The sequence below is a fragment of the Hylobates moloch genome, unplaced genomic scaffold (genome assembly GCF_009828535.3).
Source record: "Hylobates moloch isolate HMO894 unplaced genomic scaffold, HMol_V3 SCAFFOLD_8, whole genome shotgun sequence".
Classification (NCBI taxonomy): Eukaryota; Metazoa; Chordata; class Mammalia; order Primates; family Hylobatidae; genus Hylobates; species Hylobates moloch.
Window position 1 is genome coordinate 113,572,060 of NW_026652283.1, and position 21,165 is coordinate 113,593,224.

The 21,165-nt window shown below is 36.1% G+C and overlaps 1 protein-coding gene across 10 annotated transcripts in view; it reads left to right on the forward strand.

The window, feature by feature from the left end:
* MSR1 (macrophage scavenger receptor 1) overlaps positions 1-21,165 on the forward strand; it is a 741,681-nt gene that overhangs the window by 597,387 nt on the left and 123,129 nt on the right. For 9 of the 10 annotated variants that reach the window (XM_058442303.1, XM_058442300.1, XM_058442301.1 and 6 more), the window contains 4 exons: positions 3,781-3,884; positions 6,458-6,571; positions 12,924-13,336; positions 17,541-17,727. In XM_058442303.1, the coding sequence (XP_058298286.1) occupies positions 3,782-3,884; positions 6,458-6,571; positions 12,924-13,336; positions 17,541-17,727 (817 nt within the window). In that variant the 5' untranslated portion in view covers position 3,781. Of the gene's footprint in view, positions 1-3,694; positions 3,885-6,457; positions 6,572-12,923; positions 13,337-17,540; positions 17,728-21,165 lie in introns of those variants that run through there. The other variant, XM_032162417.2, reaches the window with a different exon arrangement.

A 21,165-nucleotide genomic window follows, 5' to 3' on the forward strand; every position in this document is an offset into this window, starting at 1 on the left:
CGGTACCTCAAGCAGAAATGCAGAAATCACCAGTCTTCTGTGTCGCTGGGGCTGGGAGCTGGAGACCGGAGCTGTTCCTATTCGGCCATCTTGGCTCCAAATCCTCAAAAAGGTTTCTAAAGTATTAAAAGTACTGTAAACTAGGGCTAATTTATTATTGAACAAATAATTTTTTTTATACATTTAGTGTAGCTTAAGTGTGCAATATTTATAAAGTCTACAGTGTTTCACATTCACTCAGCACTCACTCACTGACTCACCCAGAGCAACTTCCAGCCCTGCAAGTTTCATTTATCCCAATTGCCCTGTACAGGTGCAGAACTTGTATCTTTTGTACCATATTTTTACTGCATTTCTCTATGTGTAGATATGTTAGAAACACACATACTTACTGTTGTGTTCCAACTGCCTACAGGATTCAGCACAGTATAACATGCTATATAGGTGTGTAGCCCAGGAGCAATAGGCTAGACCACACAGCCTGGGGTGGGTTTGTAGCCTAGGAGCAGTGGGCTAGACCATCTAGGTTTGTGTAAGTGCGGTCTATGATGTTCACACAGCAATGAAATTGACTAGCAATGCATTTCTCAGAACATATCTTTGTCCTTAATTGACATGTCTATACATACCAGGTATACATGAACACAATTTTTGTGAATCCATCTTTTACAAACTGAGTTCAAAGTTAAAAAGCATTAGTATGTAGTTCCAATTGCCTTAAACTATAGGGTTTTCATTTTTCAATTTTTTTTTAAATTATACTTTAAGTTCTGGGATACATGTGCAGAATGTGCAGGTTTGTTACATAGGTATACACATGTCACGGTGGTTTGCTGCACCCATCAACCCATCATTTACATTAGGTATTTCTCTTAATGCTATCCCTCTCCTTGCCTCCCACCCCCTGACAGGCCCTAGTGTGTGATGTTCCCCTCCCTGGGTCCATGTGTTCTCATTGTTCAGCTCCCACTTATGCGTAAGAACATGTGATGTTTTGTTTTCTGTTCCTGTGTTAGTTTGCGGAGGATTATGGTTTCCAGCTTCATCCATGTCCCTGCAAAGGACATGAACTCACTCTTTTTTATGGCTGCACAGCATTCCATGGTGTATATGTGCCACATTTTCTTTATTCAGTCTATCATTGATAGGCATTTGGATTGGTTCCAAGAATGGCGATCATTAAAAAGAAACAACAGATGCTGGAGAGGATATGGAGAAATAGGAATGCTTCTACACTGTTGGTGGGAGTGTAAATTCGTTCAACCATTGTGGAAGACAGTGTGCTGGTTCCTCAAGGATTTAGAACCAGAAATACCATTTGACCCAGCAATCACATTACTGGGTATATTCCTAAAGGGTTATAAATTATTCAACTATATTTTAAAGTGAATTTTGCTAAGTTTTATTGTCATCTCAGTTTTTTTTTAATTATTTGGTTTTTTTGTTCATTTGTTTTGCTTGGTGAGTAAAACTGCTCTTTAAATCTAATAGGGTAAATTTAAAGGGAGGAAATAGAGAAGAGGGTGGATCTAAATAATCCAGTTTGGCTTCTTACAATAGTTCATTTTCCCAGATAATCATTTATTTATTTTGCTTTGCCTCTACCTGAGGAAGGAGAAGATTTGGGTTCTATGCCTACCTCCCTTCATTCCCCTCCTCCACAGTGGTCAGATCCATTAAAGAACACAGTCCTTGGTCTGATCAACATAGGATTCATGAAAACCAACTCTCTGAATGGAGGAATAAGCAAAGATTGTCACTGCAAACTGCCAAATAAAGAATCTTCTTGATGATATTTTCAAAATATATTGACAGGAGTTGAGTCATATCCTTACATATCACTGCCTCTCCCCACAGTGGGATGAACATTTGCATCTGAATGATCGCCCTTCATTTCCTGGGCTGGATTTGAGTTTGCTACTGTACTCAGTTAGAACTGTGCTGTGCTAAGTCCATTACACAGCATTCCAGAAAATAAGAAATGATCAGAAGATGTTGGCTTTATGCTAAATTTGTCAATCACATGAACGGAACTGTGTCCAACAAAAGAAGGCATATAATCACCTTTTATGGAAAAGGTTCTTAAAATGTGATCCTCAAACCAATTGCATCACCTCTTGAGAATTTGTTGGAATTGCAAATTCTTGAGCCCCCACCTCAAATATCAGAATCTCTGGGGGTGAGGCCCATCACTTTCTTTTTATCAAACCTTTCCAATGTTTCTGATACGTGTTAAAGAGACACAGGAACATTTTTTAAAGCTGCTTAGTATGCACATAAAATAGAGATTATGCTGAAAAAGGTACAAGGGCATATTTGTATGGCTGCCAATGTAAAATGAGAAAAGCCCTGGAAAGTGAAAGAGTGAATGAGAGAGAGAGAAGAGAGAGAGAAGGGGGAGAGAGAGAGAAGAGAGAGAGAAGGGAGAGAGAGGAGAGAGGGAGAAGGGGAGAGAGAGAGAGAGACAGAGAGAAAGAGAGAGACCGGGTGCAATGGCTCACCCCTGTAATCACAGCACTTCGGGAGGCAGACTTGAGGTCAGGAGTTCAAGATCAGCCTGGCCAACATGGTAGCAGCGAGCTGAGATTGCACCACTGCACTCCAGTCTGGGCGACAGAGTCAGTGAGACTCTGTCTGAAAATAGGTAAATAAATAAATAAATACTTTTTTTTTTTTTTTTTTTTTTTTTTTTGACAGAGTTTCACTCTTCTTGCCCGGGCTGGAGTTCAATGGTGCAATGTCGGCTCACTGCAAGCTCTGCCTCCGGGGTACAAGTGATTTTCCTGCCTCAGCCTCCCAAATAGCTGGGATTACAGGTGCCTGCCACCTGGCTAATTGTTTTGTATTTTTAGTAGAGACGTGTTTCACCATTTTGGCCAGGCTGGTCTCGAACTCCTGACCTCAGGTGATTCACCCACCTCAGCCTCCCAAAGTGATGGGATTACAGGCGTGAGCCACTGCACCCAGCCGATAAATAATTTTCTTTAAAGATCCAGGAAATATTTATTCCAAATAGGCAAAACTATTTGTTCTAAGGGAAATTACTGTTTTTTCAGCGAATAGATTAATTAAAATAATACTAAGGAAATTCCTTATTTGGCAGTTCACAATGACAATTTGTATGTGCGTCATTTCTGAGAATTGGTTTTCCTGAATCCTATGTTGATATGGACAAGGACTATGTTCTCTAATGGATTTAAACACTGTGGAGGAAGAGGATGAAGGAAGGCAGGCATAGTGCCCAAATCCTCTCTTTTCTGAGGTCGAGGCAAATTAAAATAATTATCTGGGAAAATTGGCTTTTGTGAGAAGTCAAATCAGGGCATTCGGATCCAGACCTTTCTTTATTTCCTTCTTTTTACTCTATTAAATTACTGATTAAATCATTTTACTAGTTATTTTGTGTCACTTGTAAAAAATTTTCAGCTAGGAAAGAAGAGCTACCTCTTTTCCCACACTCAGAAAACACACCTCTAAAAATAGAGATACACATTTGTAAATAGAAAGATACATGAGAGAGTTCCACATACTTCTGTCTTTTTACATGAAAGTTAAAACTTATGAGTAAGATTAATACATTGCTGTATATGACAGATATACACATACACATAATTTAACTAATTATGGTTTTTTTTGCTAAAATTAAATGTTATTTATTATAGATTGTGTCATAGAATATAGATTCCATTTCCAACTGAAATTTCAGTTTATAACATTATGCAAAAGAGCCCTAGCCATTTCGTGTGGAATTAATCTATTTTTCCATTTGTTCCGTGGAAGTATGGAGCAGTGGGATCGCTTTCACAATCAACAGGAGGAGACTGATAGCTGCTCTGAATCTGTGAAATTTGATGCTCGCTCAATGACAGCTTTGCTTCCTCCGAGTAAGTAGAGGGGGATGGGCTGCCCATGGAGGTCGTTCTTAGAGTTATTGACAAAATATAAAATTATAGTCTTGAGACTTACCTTAAATGTATGTGGATGTTAAAATAATACTTATTTGACAAATAGAGGTATTCTTGAGACAGAATAAAAATAAGCTTAAATAAAAGTAAGGCAGTATTATATGAAATTAAATTAATCTACAATACTGATTGAGCCCTCTGGCGTCCCAGCTACAATATTAGGTCCTGGAGATAAATATGATCCTAGCACCGTGAGCTAATAGTTGAAAATCATGGGTGGTAGGTGCCTGTATTTGTTTTGTGGAGTTGTTGTAACAAATGGGAGGCTTGAAACAACAGAAATTTATTCGCTTACAGTTCTGAGATGCAGAAGTCTAAAATGCAGGTGTCAGAAAGACCATGTGCCCTTTTGAAGGCTCTAGGGAAGAATCTTCCCGTGCCTCCTCCCAGCTTCTAGGGGCTCCTGGCAGTCCTTAGTGTTCCTTGCCCCTGTAGCTGCACCACTCTCATCTCTCCCGCCTTCTTCATATGGTCTTCTCTGTGTAGCTATTTGTTCTTTTCTTACAAAGACATCAGTCATTAGATTAGGGTTCATCCTAATCCAGTATCACTTCATTTTAACTTGACTACATCTCCAAAGACCCTATTTCCAAATAAACTCACTTTCACAGGTACCTACGGTTAAAACTTCAACATATCTATTGGGGGCACACAATTCAACCCATATAGCAGCGGTGAAACATGTTTGCACAGGTTACGACAACAGCTAAAAAGTAGCAATACTCAGCTGCATCTCAACAGGATCATTTAAGATGTCAGGAGAGAGTTACTTATAATTCTGCTAAACCTCAAAGTATAAATACATATCGCTAAGGGGATGGGTGGAGGCAGAAAAGACAGAGAAGACATTTCAGTGTGAAGAAGCAGCATGTACAAAGTTAAAGCCTCATATATGAGTTCTTACATAGCAAACCTGAAGTACAGACTTCACCTCCAGGGCATAGTGGATCTTGTGCTCTGTGTAAAGGATGGATGGGAGGATGTGGCACAAGTGAGATACATATAAGAAAAGACAATAGTGAGGGCTGTTACAGACAGAAATGATGAGAGTTTGAAGAAGGAGGAGAGAGACATTGGGAGCAGAGAAAAAGCAATCAAAATGTTTGAGAGCTATTTAAAGGGTGGAATTTACATTTGAGATGATAAATTAGTGATGAAGAAGATGACTCCTACTTTTCAGGCTGAGTCAACCTGGCAGGTGGACTGTATCTCAACTTGCTTCTATTATGGGTTCTTTTTCTTTTTTCCTTCCATCTTTCCTTTCCTTTCCTTTTCTTTTTTTTCTTTCCTTTTTTTTTTTTCTTTTTGAGACAGGGTCTCGCTTTTTCACCTGGGCTGGAGTGCAGTGGTGCGATCATAGTCCATTGCAGCCTCAACCTCTTGGGCTCAAGCAATTCTCCTACCTGAGCCTCCTCAGTATCTTGGATTACATGGACATGCTACCATGACTGGCTAATTTTTGTATTTTTTGTAAAGGGAGGGTTTCTCCATGTTGCCCAGGCTGGTCTCAAACTCCTACGCTCAAGCCATCCTCCTGCCTTGGCCTCCCAAAGTGCTGGGATTACAGGCGTGAGCCACTGCATCCAGCTCTTTTCTTTTCTTTACTTTTTAAAAACTTTCTCTTCTTTTCCTTTCAATACCTTTTTTAATTTAACAATTTGCAAACTGAAAGCAACATTTAGTTTTTTTAATTGATCAATGAAAGTAATGACCATAGAAAATAAATTTTTAATGACCATTGTATTCACCTAATCAGAGAAAGGACTTCCTCATCTATTTCCCCTCTATATTGATTTGTCTCTACTGCAATTAATATCCTATTATATAAATCACAGTACCATATAAATGCATATGAATAAAAGGTTACTGTTATTAATATGTTCTGAAAATAGAGAGAGTGGGCTTCATTGATCGATTCTAAAGATTAGTAAAAATATGAGTCACTTTGTTTATTTCATTTTTCTTAAATATTTTTTACACTGTATTCAAATCATAAGAGGTATCCAGATAGAAAACTATTGAGAAGGAATTGGACAAGAAAATTATTTTAACATCGTAGTCATTGAAAATAAATATTTGCCCTATCTGATTTTAAAATATTAAAAAATTGCATACTTTAGAAAATTTTATTGTCACACAGAATATATTCCCATATGAACATTGAATAAAATTTATGTTTGTATATGTAAGTGTCGATATTAAAATTTACCAGCTGATTCCAAAAAATCAGACAAGCACAACTTGTAGAGCACGGTAACTTTCTTGTGGATGTTTAGTGAGTGGATAAGTCAATCAAGTGTCTATAATGATACCTGGATTGGCTTTTCCTGTGACTGTCCCTTTGCCTTCTACTGCATAAATGTGGAACATTTTTTCTTCTTTTTTATTCCAATAGGCTTGCTAGTAACATTATAATTGGAGATTAAAACAATTTTAATTATGGAAGAAGATAACACTTTCTAATAGTAGGCTGGGCCTTTTTGTTTTATTAGATCCTAAAATCAGCGCTTCCCTTCAAGAGAAACTGAAGTCCTTCAAAGCTGCGCTGATTGTCCTTTACCTCCTTGTGTTTGCAGTTCTCATCCCTCTCACTGGAATAGTGGCAGGTAACGTAATCCAGAGTTTTGAAATTTAGTAACTCATTCCGTGAATTATTCATTGCCAAAGCGAAAAAGAAGCATTCTGTCTTTTGTATATGGTACATTCATAAGGAAAATATTGTATTACAAAGTGTCCTTCAAACGTATTAAATGTACCCTAAAACTTAAAGTATAATAAAAAAAAGAAGAAACATTAAAAAAACAGATTCTGCAAAGTTAAGTAGAAAAAATTAGTTTTTAAATTAGAAAGAAACAAAGTAGAATGGAAAAAAGAAGTGCATGATAAAAATACAGATTTGTAAAAGTAAAATGAAAAGGACTGAATTCTTTCAAAAATATATTTTCCTCTAGAGTCCTCTCCTTCTAATGTGGGTGACAAATTTCAAAACTTTCATTTTGCCAATGTGAAGAAATAACATGATCATTTACATTAACAATGGCTGTAATATAAAAAACAAGCCTGTTGTCCAGGAGAAGCTCTTCTATTCTTAGTACTGAGAGCAGAAAAAATATTTCTGTCAGTTTTTAAAGAGAGGAGACCTTTTAGAATAATGGCCTACAACTTAGTAAAATCCAGTTTATATGACCACACTTTTCATAGGGGTATTATTTAAAATATCTCTAAAAATAACCTGATAGTATCTTCTCAAAGAGAAAATATACAACGTGATACTTGGGGTCAAAATGATGTTCTTGAGGTATATATTTCTTTGGAGAGTCTGACTTGAACCAGAGATAGATTTGACTGTTTCTACAAGGGTAGATAACTTGTATACACCTTAAGCACGTATGTAAATATTATTCCCCTCATAGCATTTTGGATGGATTTGATGTATTTTGACTGGCATTTGAATTTACATGCCTTATAGCTCTCCTCTTCTCTATATGACTGATAAAATGTCTGCCCGTATGCTCTAATAAGAGATAGGCTGGGAATAAGATACATTTTTATGTGCATGCTAAGCAGCTTAACAACAACAACAAAAAGGGTCCTAAAGACCAGGCCAAAATTCCTCTGCTACAGGGCAGTCTGAGGAAGTATTCCAAGACAGAGCAAAAATTCCACTAAGAAAGAAATAAAAACAATAATACACCCTTACAATTAACCAGTATACAGACACTGTAATTATTGTCATTATCCACATAAGATAATTCAGACAACTCAGTATTGGAGCTGGAGTTCCCATCCAAGATTTCTGAACCCTAACCTCTGGTCTATTGTTTCCCAGTTTAATTAAGTTTTTGTAAAACAATATGGTTGGCCAATAAAAAACAAAAAAGTCGGCCGGGAGCAGTGCCTCACGCCTGTAATCCTAGCACTTTGGGGGGCCAGGGCGGGCGGATCACGAGGTCAGGAGGTTGAGACCACCCTGGCTAACAAGGTGAAACTCCGTCTCTTCTAAAAATACAAAAAAATTAGCCAGGCGTGGTGTCGGGTGCCTGTAGTCCCAGCTTTTTGGGAGGCTGAGGCAGGAGAATAGTGTGAACCCAGGAGGCGGAGCTGGCAGTGAGCCGAGATCACGCCACTGCACTCCAGTTTGGGGGACAGAGCGAGACTCCATCTCAAAAAAAAGAGAAAAAACAAAAAAGTCACCACAGGTAACAATTAACGTCTTTTCGGCCATTAAAAATAAACTAAAAGAAAAATCCAACTGTAACAACCAACTAACTAACCAAACTATTGTTGTCTCAGTAAAAGGACCTGACATGTTTGGCATTAAACAATCAATTTCCCCGTAAATCAAGGTTATCTGTATGTTTGTTTCTGCCTATGCTTATCTGTTATATGAAATGCATAACTAAATGATGCTTCATTGCTGGGATTATTACCTACAAGCCAATTAGAATTTGAGTAGATTTCATCACTTTTATGCAAATCACGGCCTGCAGGGCCAACACCGGGGACCGCAGCTTCTGATAGGCTCATGCAGAATGCAGACAGGAGTCAGAAAATAATTCAAGGTTCTAACCAAGTTCAAAGTCCCTGAGCTATTAGAAAATACTACCAAGTCAACACATTTGTTCTGGAGTTTACAATGACTGATTTGAAGGAGTTTGTTTACTAAAACTACGGTAGGTACTTACTAAAATTGACTAGACACTAAGAATGTTCAAATTTTATAACTTCACATCAGTATCAGATTCACCAGGATTTGGAAAAGTCCTCAGTGTGTTTATTATGTATTAATAATAAACAATTGACAATCCACTTACAACTTTAATTAAGTCCTAGATCAGTATATTTTTCAAAAAGAAACCAAAAAGCAATATATATCTCTACTTGGCAAAAAAATTACAAATGTAGACAGAATATATCCCTAAAATGGTAGAAGTTTGGCAAATATGAATTCATGGGTGAAATATAATATTATATATAAAACTCTATGAAGTGAATTATATATTCAGGGGTATTTTCTTAATTATAAGGTTTATTCCATTTACAACCTTTTCTTAAAGAAGCTGCTGAAACACTTTCAGAGTGTAACAACATAATACTGTGTCAGAACAATAAGATAAAAATCAAGAATTTATGTGTGTATATATATATATATAAATTGCTACTGAAATACTAAAAATTCTTTAGCTGAAAACAATATCCATTTGGGGTAGGAAAAGATAATTCCAATATGAAAGAGTAGATATGATATGTAGAATCAAATATAACCCTCTCCTTAGGTTGTTACACAGACCATGAAATTCTGTCTCCTTTCATATGTGAAACAGAAAAGTCACAAAATGCCATCTCTCCAATAAAAATAAGTGAACTTTTGAAAATATAAACCCTGGCATTCTTTACCTAGATATTTGATAAAAAGTTAACATTTTATAGAAAAATTAGTTTTCACTCAGGGTTCGATGAAACAGGCAATTTGTATTTTTAGATCTATTAATAAAATGTAGCATTTACTGTCAACTCATGTTTAACTTGTTGTCAAATTAAAAATGGTTGGTCATGTGACCTTAGTCACACTGGGGCTTCTCTTTCCATATTGTGAAAAATATTAGCTTTACTGATACAAAATAAATCTTATTTCCAGTGAAAGGAAAACTATATGGTTGAGCAATCAGAGCAATGTGCACAGTAAAATAAAGCAGAGAGATGACTGTGTTCATGGGAACATCCAACTCTAGAAAACGATTTTTATCACACAATGCTGCTTCCCCATAGTTAATCAGTATTGTACATATAGGTACTTGAATCACACATCTTGAATCCAAATATGAATAATAGCAAAAACCTGAAACTTATCAAATGCTTATTACATGCCAGGAAGTAGTCTAAGTATTTTACATATAGTTCGTTTAATTATTTGGACACTGACTATTAGTACCCCATTAATACAGATGGTGAAATAGAGGCAATGACAGATTAAGTAACTTGTCCGATAGCATAGTTTATAAAGGGCAGAGCCAGAATTGCTAACCCAGGCAGTTCTATTCTAGAATCTAAGTTCTTAACTGCTACTTCAAAAGAAATAATAATCAAAAAAGGACAATGTTAGAGGAAAATTTTGAAGTAATTTTGACGAAATTGTTTATATGGGCTTCTGATTGTTACAGTCAAATTCCATTCTAATTGTTCTTTTTTTCCCAGAGTAACTCAAGCAATACTTTCTACCTAGTATATAAGAATTAAATCATAAAATTAATGAATGCATGGATGAGGCTGTCAACACAAAACTTGGTCCCCACAATGAATTTAATAAATGTGATGAGATACAGTTAAGAAATATACTTTTATTTCCAAGTCATTGATACGTTAAGACATATAGAGTAACACAATCAATTCAAACTCTATTGTAGATCACATCAAAATATTGTCATATTTTGTTATTTCAAATAAGCTAATATTAAATTAATAAAACAAGGAAAAATATGGTGTCATGTATTTTTTGAAATTAGAATTTAACTACATATTTAGGATGACACTCTTAATGTAATAATAGCTACAGTAGTAATGCTTATGAAACAGCTTCTTTTTTTTTTTTTTTTGACAGAATCTTGCTCTGTCAGCCAGGCTGGAGTGCGGTGCAGTGGCACAATCTCGGTGCACTGCAACCTCCGCCTCCCAGGCTCAAGCAATTCTCCTGCCTCAGCCTCCTGAGTAGCTGAGACTGCAGGCACCCACCACCACGCCCAGCTAATTTTTATATTTTTAGTACAGACGGGGTTTCACCATGTTCGCCAGGCTGGTCTCAAACTCCTGACCTCAGGTGATCCGCACACAGCCTCTTTAAGTAAAAGGTAGTAAATACGATGGACTCTGTAACTGAGATAATATCTCTCATGTACAAGGCACTTTAGAGGAATAGACATGCCTATTTAATTTGTGCTCAGCACCACTGTTGAGGTAATTGTTACTTTTACAAATTGAGAAAACCAAAGCAAGGAGAGGGATAAGTAACTTGTTCAGAGTAGCCTAGTTGGTAATGGAGGAGTGTAGGAAGATTCTAGAATCAGGGAACTAGATCCTATGTAAACACCAAGCTGTTATTTATTGAACAAAATCCTTGAGTTACGGGTAGAACTAAATGTTTTTCATGTGTTGTTTAATTCTCAAAAATCTTTAAAAATGCTGCTATCACCATATCACTTTTATTAGAAAATTGATAGACTCAGGTAGAGCTGCATATATTTTTGAGCAATATGAAATTATTCTTTTTATTGTTCGATAATTGTCAAATGTGAAAAATCTTATACATCCAATCTAATATCGATATGACTAACATACATGTAGATAAAAGGTATAAATAGATACATATAGAGAGATATAGGAAAACAGAAAACCTCAGCCATCACTGAATAGTGATAAGATTGTGTTTAACATTTTCCTCATTGTCTATAATTATTCATGTTTTGTTTTTTTTTTTTTTTTTTTTTGAGATGGAATCTCGCTCTGTTGCCCAGGCTGGAATGCAGTGGCATGATCTCGGCTCACTGCAACCTCTGCCTCCCAGGTTAAAGCGATTCTCCTGCCTCAGCCTCCTGAGTAGATGGGCCTGCAGGCGCCCGACACCACGCCTGGCTAATTTTTGTATTTTTAGTAGAGACGGGGTTTCATCATGTTGCCCAGGATGGTCTTGATCTCTTGAGCTCGTGATCCACCTGCCTCAACCTCCCAAAGTGCTGGGATTACAGGCATGAGCCAATGCACCTGGCCTATTTTTGCATAAAAAGTTAATGTTTAAGCCTTTTATTTTTTGAAACTATAAAACATATTGCTTTAGATTATTTCAGAATGATAATTAGCTTGTTTAGAGAACATATGCCCATTTGGGGATATCTATCAGCAGCTCAGTATGTTCCTAAAATACTATTTTAGAATAGAATTTTTTTTAATTTGGGAAATAATTAATCACAAGATTGTTCATCAAAACATTGACTGTATTACTGAAAAGAGAGGCAAACTAAATGCAGCTTTTTTAAAAATAAATCTGGCAGATCCATACATATAATACAGTGGAGTTTGTTAAATTATTTTTGTAGAATAATATTAAATAATAATATGAAAAAGTACTTATGATAGAGCATTACATTAAAAAGTTGTTTCCAGATTGTTTAAAAATGTCATATTTTAAGATAATAATGTGATAAAGGTTGAGACACATACACCAAAATCCTAGAGTTTAAGCTAGGATGGTGAGATTCATGGTAAATTATTTTTTCATATTATCTATATTTTCTAAATTTTCTGCTGTGAATATATATTTTATAACAGTTAAAAAGGAGTCTTATGAGAATTGTACCTTTATAAAGAGAAAAAATGTATTTGCCCAATTTCCTGTTCCACCAACTGTGAATTAGGTCTGTGTTAACTGAAAATGACACTTTTCCGGCAGCTGAAGTGAAAGGATGAAGAAGATAAACCAACAATTTATCCATATTATGTATGACACCACTATTTTACCACTTATTGCTTTTGTCATCATCATGATCAGCATTATCATTGTTAACATATACAACATTCTTACTTCAGAAACTGTATTAAGCATTAGTCCACTTTATTCTAACAACAGTTCCATAGATACATAGCCTTTCATAATCTATAGAATTTTTTTGAATTGGCAAAGCCAAAATCAATGGCCAAGAAGATTCATATAAGCAGCAATTCAGAAAGCATGATATAATCCTGGAATCCTCTTAACGTAAAATAGGAAAGGGAGAATGTATGCTTCTCAGCAATATACTTAATGTAGTTCACACATTGTAGATTAAAAATAAATACTCGATTTAGCCTAGCATTCAAAATGTTGGAATGGAATGGAATAAAATGGGTGGAGTGGCATGATATGGGATGGGATAGTGTATGCATTTAAGGATCAGGTCATGACTGGTTTATTTTTACTTAAATATACAGCTCAACTCCTGAAGTGGGAAACGAAGAATTGCTCAGTTGGTTCAACTCATGCAAATGATATAACTCAAAGTCTGACGGGAAAAGGAAATGACAGTGAAGAGGAAATGAGATTTCAAGAAGTCTTTATGGAACATATAAGCAACATGGAGAAGAGAATCCAGCATATTTCAGGCATGGAAGCCAACCTCATAGACACAGAGCATTTCCAAAATTTCAGCATGACAACTGATCAAAGATTTAATGGCATTCTTCTCCAGCTAAGTACCTTGTTTTCCTCGGTCCAGGGACATGGGAATGCAATAGATGAAATCTCCAAGTCCTTAATAAGTTTGAATACCACATTGCTTGATTTGCAGCTCAACATAGAAAATCTGAATGGCAAAATCCAAGAGAATACCTTCAAACAACAAGAGGTAAGAGTTTGTGGACTGCAAGATCACGTGCTGGAACTGAATCCATCCAAGTCTCTTCTCCTTAGGCAGTACAGGAAAGCAAAAGTTGCAAACCATGTTTCGTCATCCTGTTTACCCTGATTTCTATGGCGAACTTATCAAGATTTAAAATGAGTGTTAAGGGATTTAAAACGGATTCCCCTTCTCCAAACTCTTAGAAAAAGGGGAAATTTTTCCCATTGAATATAGACTCTCTTTACATATTTTATAAATACTGTTAAAATGTCGTTTTAGACTGCCTAAACCAGTCATAATTTTTAGATTTTCTTAGCGTATCTTGAGAAGTGAACACTCTGTGTGTGAATTTTGCAACAGACCCATTTGTTATGCTTAGATTTTTTTTATTTGTAAGTTTCACTCAGAACTTTTGAACCTTAACTCAAGGTGTCAGAAGACAATGGTATTACAGTTTGTGTATGGGGAGTCCATTGGTGAACCTCATCCCAACACGTTGATGTTCCGTTTCTATTCTATGTCACGTCTAAAATATATCAATGTTTCCTACATTGTTAATAAGTAAGCATATCAAAGCGTATTGCGATATTAAAGCCTTGGGCTATAGAAGGATTAGAGAAAGTGTACAAAGAAGAAACTGTCCATAGTTTTGAATAATATAAGAAAGAGAGGAAGCTAAAATGTTAGTTATCAGAATAGACATTGATTAAGCTTGGGGGAAAGAAGAATGGAGAAGAAATACTATTTATGTAGAAATAGGGTCAGAAGAGCACTGAGATGATGTAAGGACAGAGGGAAGGTGGATGAGATGGAAGAAGAAGGATACATTTGATTCTGGCAGTGCTTTAAATCCTGCAGAGACCATGGAATGTTTTTGTTTGTTTGTTTGTTTGTTCGTTTGATTTTGAGATGGAGTCTCACTCTGTTGCCCAGGCTGGAGTGCAATGGCGAGATCTTGGCTCACTGCAACCACTGCCTCCCAGATTCAAGTGATTCTCATGCCTCAGCCTCCCATGTAGCTGGGATCAAAGGCACATGCCACCCCACCTGGCTAATTTTTGTATTTTTAGTAGAGACAGAGTTTGCACCATTTTGGCCAGGCTGGTGTCAAACTCTTGGCCTCAGGTGATTCTCCCGTCTTGGCCTCCCAAAGTGCTGGGATTACAGGCGTGAACCACTGTGCCTGGCTGACCATGGAATGCTTTTGAACCCACATGTGAGGAATTGAAAGCAAACTGGAAACTATTTGGAATGTGGTAGAAATTTCGAACCTGTTTGAAGTGATAATTAATGGAAACAATCAAAATCTGGTGATCAGTGAGCTGTTTGAGTTTGGATAGATTACACTTAAAGTTTTGGAGGGGATTCCAGCATTAGAGAAGGAAATACAAGGGAATGGTGAAAGCTTGAAAGCTATATACATCTTTAAAAACAGTAGTCACTCATAGAGACTTAGAAACTAGGTCAGTGCCTGTGTGTGTGTGTGTGTGTGTGTGTGTGTGTGTGTGTGTACATTCCTGTGTACACTGAAAAACAACACTGGGACTCTCATCCCCGTTGCTTGAGTAATTTTATTGATCTTTGAAACTTTAGTTCGATGTAGGAATAAATAAATTAAATGAATGCCTGAATTTGTAAATGGCGTTTGAGGAAATGGCTTATAAGTGACACCAGCATAACACTTATCAAGGACACACCAAAGATTAATTTGAAAGAAAGAGGAACAACATTGGCACCAAATGAAAGACAGGGGTGGCATTTATCATCTCCATTGATAGAGGTGAAAAGGACTGTATGACTACAAAATTAAATGCCTGTTTCTAGGAGGGTCAGTGGTGGTAGCATGTGGAGGGAGTGTGTGGATGCTGTACAGGATTTTTTGAAATTAAATACACTTTTCCTCCTCCCAGTAAAAGTAATTTCCAATGAAATCTGACAAATGTAAACACCATATGCAGTTTTCAAAGAAAGAAATAAGGCAGCCTCAGCGGCGGGGCGCAGTGCCTCACGCCTGTTATCCCAGCACTTTGGGAGGCCGAGGCGGGCGGACCACGAGCTCGGGAGTTTCAGACCGGTCTGGCCAACATAGTGAAACCCCATCTCTACAAAAAAAAAAAAAAAAAAAAATTAGCTGGATGTCTTGGTGTGCACCTGTAATCCCAGCTACTCGGGAGAACCACTTGAACCTAGGAGGCAGAGGTTGCAGTGAGCCAAGATCATGCCATTGCACTCCAGCCCGGCGACAGTGTGAGACTCAGTCTCAAAAAAAAAAAAAAAGAAAGAAAGAAAAGAAAAAGAAAAAGAAAAAGTAGCCTCAGCTTTTAGGTATGATGAAAAACTTGACTGATTCTTGGTTTGTAGGAAGCAAAATCACTTGCTAGTCCCTTAACACTTCATGCTGAATGTCTGGAACTGCCTGACATGCTTGCGGCAATTTTTAGCCGTCTAAATTAAGTCAAGTGTATTTATCGTGGTGGTGTGCCCTACAAACATCCATGCTCACTATTTCACCTTTGTTGTAATGATGGTATTGCACAGAAAATATCAAATGGTCAGGGAAGGAGGAGGTGCAGGATAGAGAACTTCTGATCTAGAATAAGGTTTTGTTTGGTAGAAGGCACAGTTAGAGCAATGAAAGCTGATAAGTCTCTCTGCTTACGTATAGTGTCATCGAAGAGGCAAATCTAGACACACATTCATTTATTTTCGAAGGTCTTACACCCTGACCATCTTGATCCTCTCACCTAAGCTTGTCTAGTCCAGTCCAGCTCAAGAGAGTGTAATATTCTTTTTACATCTGGATTAAAGAAAAATATACCACTGGCTTATTTCCCCATGTGCAAATGGGAAATGAGTATCCATCAACTTTAGAACACAGGAGTACTTAATCAATAATAAAGCATAGAATGAAGACAGAAAATGGGATAAAAGTAGATCAGAGAGGCAAAAATTATTACTAGAATAGATGAGAAGATTTGGTTCATCAAAAAGAAAAAGCCCAATGCCAAAAGAGAAAACCAAGCAAAGGATCAAAAAGAAAAATTAATAAATATTAATCGTCAGAAATTTAATGACTGGATACTTTAACCTCATTATAATTTGAAAAACAAGTTAAATAATAATCATTTGCTATGTACCTACTCTTACTATGCAAACTGAAATACATTAATGATACCCAGTATTTAGCTGCAAAAAGTGGACACTGATACGCAGTAAGAGGAAGAAAAATGATAGCATATATTTGGAGAGCAGTATGGCAATGGTTGAACAAAAATGTTGTTTAATGTTTAGTCCCTTTGGTCAAATCCATTTCCAGGAAGATGTTCTATAGAAGTACTTACATCAATATATGAATATATTTAAAATGATGTTCATGGCAGCATTGTTTAAAGTTGTAGAAAAGTGCACAGCTCAAAACGCTATGAATAGGAATCCTAAACAAATTTTGAGAAACAGATTCAATTCCACTAAATTACTGAAAATGTCAGTCTCTAAAGTATTTTCATAGATAAATATCCTTAATATATTTTTCAGTAAAATATAAAAGCATATTCCAGGATATAGGTAGATCCTCTCTGTTTTTCGCACTCTAAGTATATGAATGTGTATGTATAAATATACACAAAATATATATGTATTTGAAAACACAAAATACTAATGCCTCAAATACAGAGGCAATGCAAATTGAAAGTAAAGCACTGTTAATATGCGAGTTTGAGGTTTTATTGAGTATGAAAATCTATTGTCAATGTTCATCACCACTGAGGATTATGATATTAAACTTCGCTTATTACTATAAAAAAATTCCCATATAAATCTATCAAATTTAAGGAATTTGAATATGTTGCCACTGTGAGTACAGTATGAAGACATTTTACTTCAGATAAATTAAGACCTTATGATGTTTATTTAATTTTATTGTTAGCATTTTGACATCTATATTTATAGGAATAGAAACATATCATAGATATATTAAATTGATTTTTGAAGGGGTTGTGATTGTAAACATTCAGCCATTCAGTCAAAAGAGGAAATGTTTCACAATTAAAGAATTACTGCTTTCAAAACAGTTTTCTAATTTCTATATTCTTATTCCATAAACCTCCTGTAATATGTTTTTGAAAACCCGAACTCCGAGGGTTTCTTGAACTTTCATATTTGATAATTATGTATGTAACAAAGGCTGTGAATGCTCACTTATGTTTTACAGGAAATCAGTAAATTAGAGGAGCGTGTTTACAATGTATCAGCAGAAATTATGGCTATGAAAGAAGAACAAGTGCATTTGGAACAGGAAATAAAAGGAGAAGTGAAAGTACTGAATAACATCACTAATGATCTCAGACTGAAAGATTGGGAACATTCTCAGACCTTAAGAAATATCACTTTAATTCAAGGTAAAATGTTTTGTCATTCCTCCAGAAAATGATATATATATTAAAATATACTGATACATGCAGAGATTTGATATTTGAAATCCTATGGTTTGAAATAAATAGTTTTTGAGCATACATTTACTGCAGATAACCAGAGGAAAGAATATTAAAATCAGATCAAGACAGGGTACAATAACCAGTAGCCTGGTATCATTTAAATAGAAAGAGATAAGCAAAATATATCTTAAGGTCTAAATATTTTCTCATTTTTAAAAACTACCTCATAAGTACTGGATACAAGTTTTCTGTAATTACAAGTTTCTTCACATGTTCAAAAACCAAGCTTGTTAATATTATTTTTTCAAAACTTCCAGTCTTTCATTTCTTCTGCAGCACCTGTTAGTGAAATAAGGTGAATTCAATCTTACATATATATATATATATTATATATATATATATATGCTTTCTTACTATATATATATATATAGGCTTTCAGTTTTAGCTTTACATTTTAGATATTTTAGTTTTAGCTTCACATTATAGATTTTTTCTATATTTTGATTTTTTGATTTCTATATTTTGGTTTTGATTTTCTATATTTTGATTTCAACCATTTACATGTATTTTACTATATTTTGATTGCAACCTTTTGCCTTTTGGTATCCTTTGTTTTAGGTTTATCTCTTGTAATGAACAGTTAACTTTTCTTTTAAAAAAATATACAGTCTGACCATCTCTTTTTTTTTTTTTGAGACGGAGTCTCGCTCTGTCGCCCAGGCTGGAGTGCAGTGGCGCGATCTTGGCTCACTGCAAGCTCCGCCTCCCGGGTTCACGCCATTCTCCTGCCTCAGCCTCTCTGAGTAGCTGGGACTACAGGCACCCACCACCACGCCCGGCTAACTTATTTTGTATTTTTAGTAGAGACGGGGTTTCACAGTGGTCTCGATCTCCTGACCTCATGATCCGCCCGCCTCGGCCTCCCAAAGTGCTGGGATTACAAGCGTGAGCCACCGCGCCCGGCCCATCTCTTTTCACTGTATTTATTTCCACTATCTTATGTGCTCTGGTTTTCACCGGTTTATTTTATGTTTCTTTTGCTTTCCTGTATTGCCACTTTTGGATTGATTAAGATTTTCTCTTGCTGAATTTTTCTCTCTACCAAAGTTACCAAACAGGTTTTAGAAGCTTTGTAGTATGTTTCTATTTTTTATTGATTGTTGACCTTAACATTTATCTTGAAGTCTAACGTTGATCAGTATCTTAACATTCATCCTAAAATACACAAGGAACTGAAAGTGCTTTGATGATCCTCTTCCCTAATTTCTTGCTAATATTTTTAGTATGGTTCATTCTACTTTATTTTTTTTATCAAGAACTTAGTCAATATTATTTTTCTTTTTTTATACAGACAATATTGTGGAGCCCTAATTAGGGAAAAGTAGTCAGGCTGGTAGGACCAGGGAAAGCAAAGAGAAAGAAGATAAGCTGTAAATCTGCCTTTCTTCTTGGCCCAGAACATGTAGGTCCCTCCTGCATGAAACTTATCACCAGATACCTGCAAGTTAACCCACTGTAACCTTGGCTTATCAGTACTACACAAGCTCTCTTCAGCATACGCTATAAACACTATTCTATGAAATCTGCAGCAAACCTTTGTTTCCTGACAATCAGTTTCTCTTCTGCTGGCCTGCTCATTGCCTCCTTGCAACGTATTTTCCTGCTTTTGCTAATAAATCTGCCTTTCTTTATCTACAACCATCTTGGTAAATTATTTAACTTTGCACCACTGGCTCAGATAGTCATCACTCACCCACAACAAATATTTATTGAAATTTGCCCATGAATTTACCAATTGTTCTCCCTTCTTTTTTTTTTCACTTTTTTTTTTTATTATTATACTTTAAGTTTTAGGGTACATGTGCACAACGTGCAGGTTTGTTACATATGTATCCAATTGTTCTCCCTTCTAAAAGCACCTCAGTCATTTCTTCTGGGATTATTTTCCTTCTGCCTGAAGTATATCTTTTAGAAGTTCATTTAGTGAAAGTAAATTGATAATGAAACCTTCTGATTTTCATTTTCTCTATTTTGTCTTGATCTTTGAAATTGTTTTACTATATACACACTTCTTAGGTTGACAGTCATTTGGATTCCTTCTATCAGTGTGCTGAAAAAATTGGTCCCCTGGCTTCAAGCTTTTCTTATGGCTCTTAAAATGACTGCCACCAATCTGTTTCTCATTCTCTTTGTCTTTCGTATCTGCAGTTTTACTTATCTGTGGTTTTGTATTGATAATTTATTCATCTAACTTTTGTTGTACTTCTTATATTAGTGGATTTATGTCTATCAGTTTGGGAATATAACCAGCTTCATTCACTTTGACTATTGCTTCTTCATAATTCTTTCTCTCCTTTCCTCTGTAACTCACAAAAAATTCATATTGGATATTCTCATTCCAGCTTCCATGTCTGTTAAGCTCTGTTTCATGACTTTAATATTTTGTCTCATTTTATATCATTAGCAACTAGAAAAAGAGAACCAAGAACTTCATGTGATTTCATTTCAAATACACTAGTTTGAGAAAATTGAGAAGCCTAATAATCAAGTGATGACAATGAAAAAAAAATAAAAACAAGTCCCAGAAAACTATATATAGACAATTTTTACTTCTAATGCTTATAGTTAGTAAAATTATGTAAATTTACAGACACATAAATATGTAACATAATGGTGGTTTTAAAATTTAAGAAAATGGCCGGGCGTGGTGGCTCACGCTTGTAATCCCAGCACTTTGGGAGGCCGAGGCGGGTGGATCACGAGGTCAGGAGATCGAGACCACGGTGAAACCCCGTCTCTACTAAAAATACAAAAAAATTAGCCGGGTGTGGTGGTGGGCGCCTGTAGTCCCAGCTACTCGGAGAGGCTGAGGCAGGAGAATGGCGTGAACCCGGGAGGCGGAGCTTGCAGTGAGCTGAGATTGCGCCACTGCACTCCAGCCTGGGCGACAGAGCGAGACTCCGTCTCAAAAAAAAAAAAAAAATTTAAGAAAATGATAAACACAAAATTCAGGGTAATGTTTATCTGTGAAAAGGAAATAGATGAATGAGATGGGGGAACATCTAGGTAGATACCAATTTCTTGGATTGTGATGTTGCATGGGTATTCTCATTATTGTTGTACTTTATAGCTTGCTTATACAGAACACGTGTCACATATAGTATTTATCACAGTAAAACAGATGATAAAGAAAAATTTGAATTAATCAGATTTTTCTCTAACAGTTAGATACCTCCACTTTGGATTTCAAATAAATGTCCAAAGCTTTATAAATTCAAAACCAAATCCTCACTTCTTAACTAGCTATCCCCATCTGCCTCCCCAAATCTGTTGCATTTTCAGTCTTTTTGATGGATTTGTCATTTTCCAACTACCTGCTCACTCTGTGATCTTGGAAGCTGT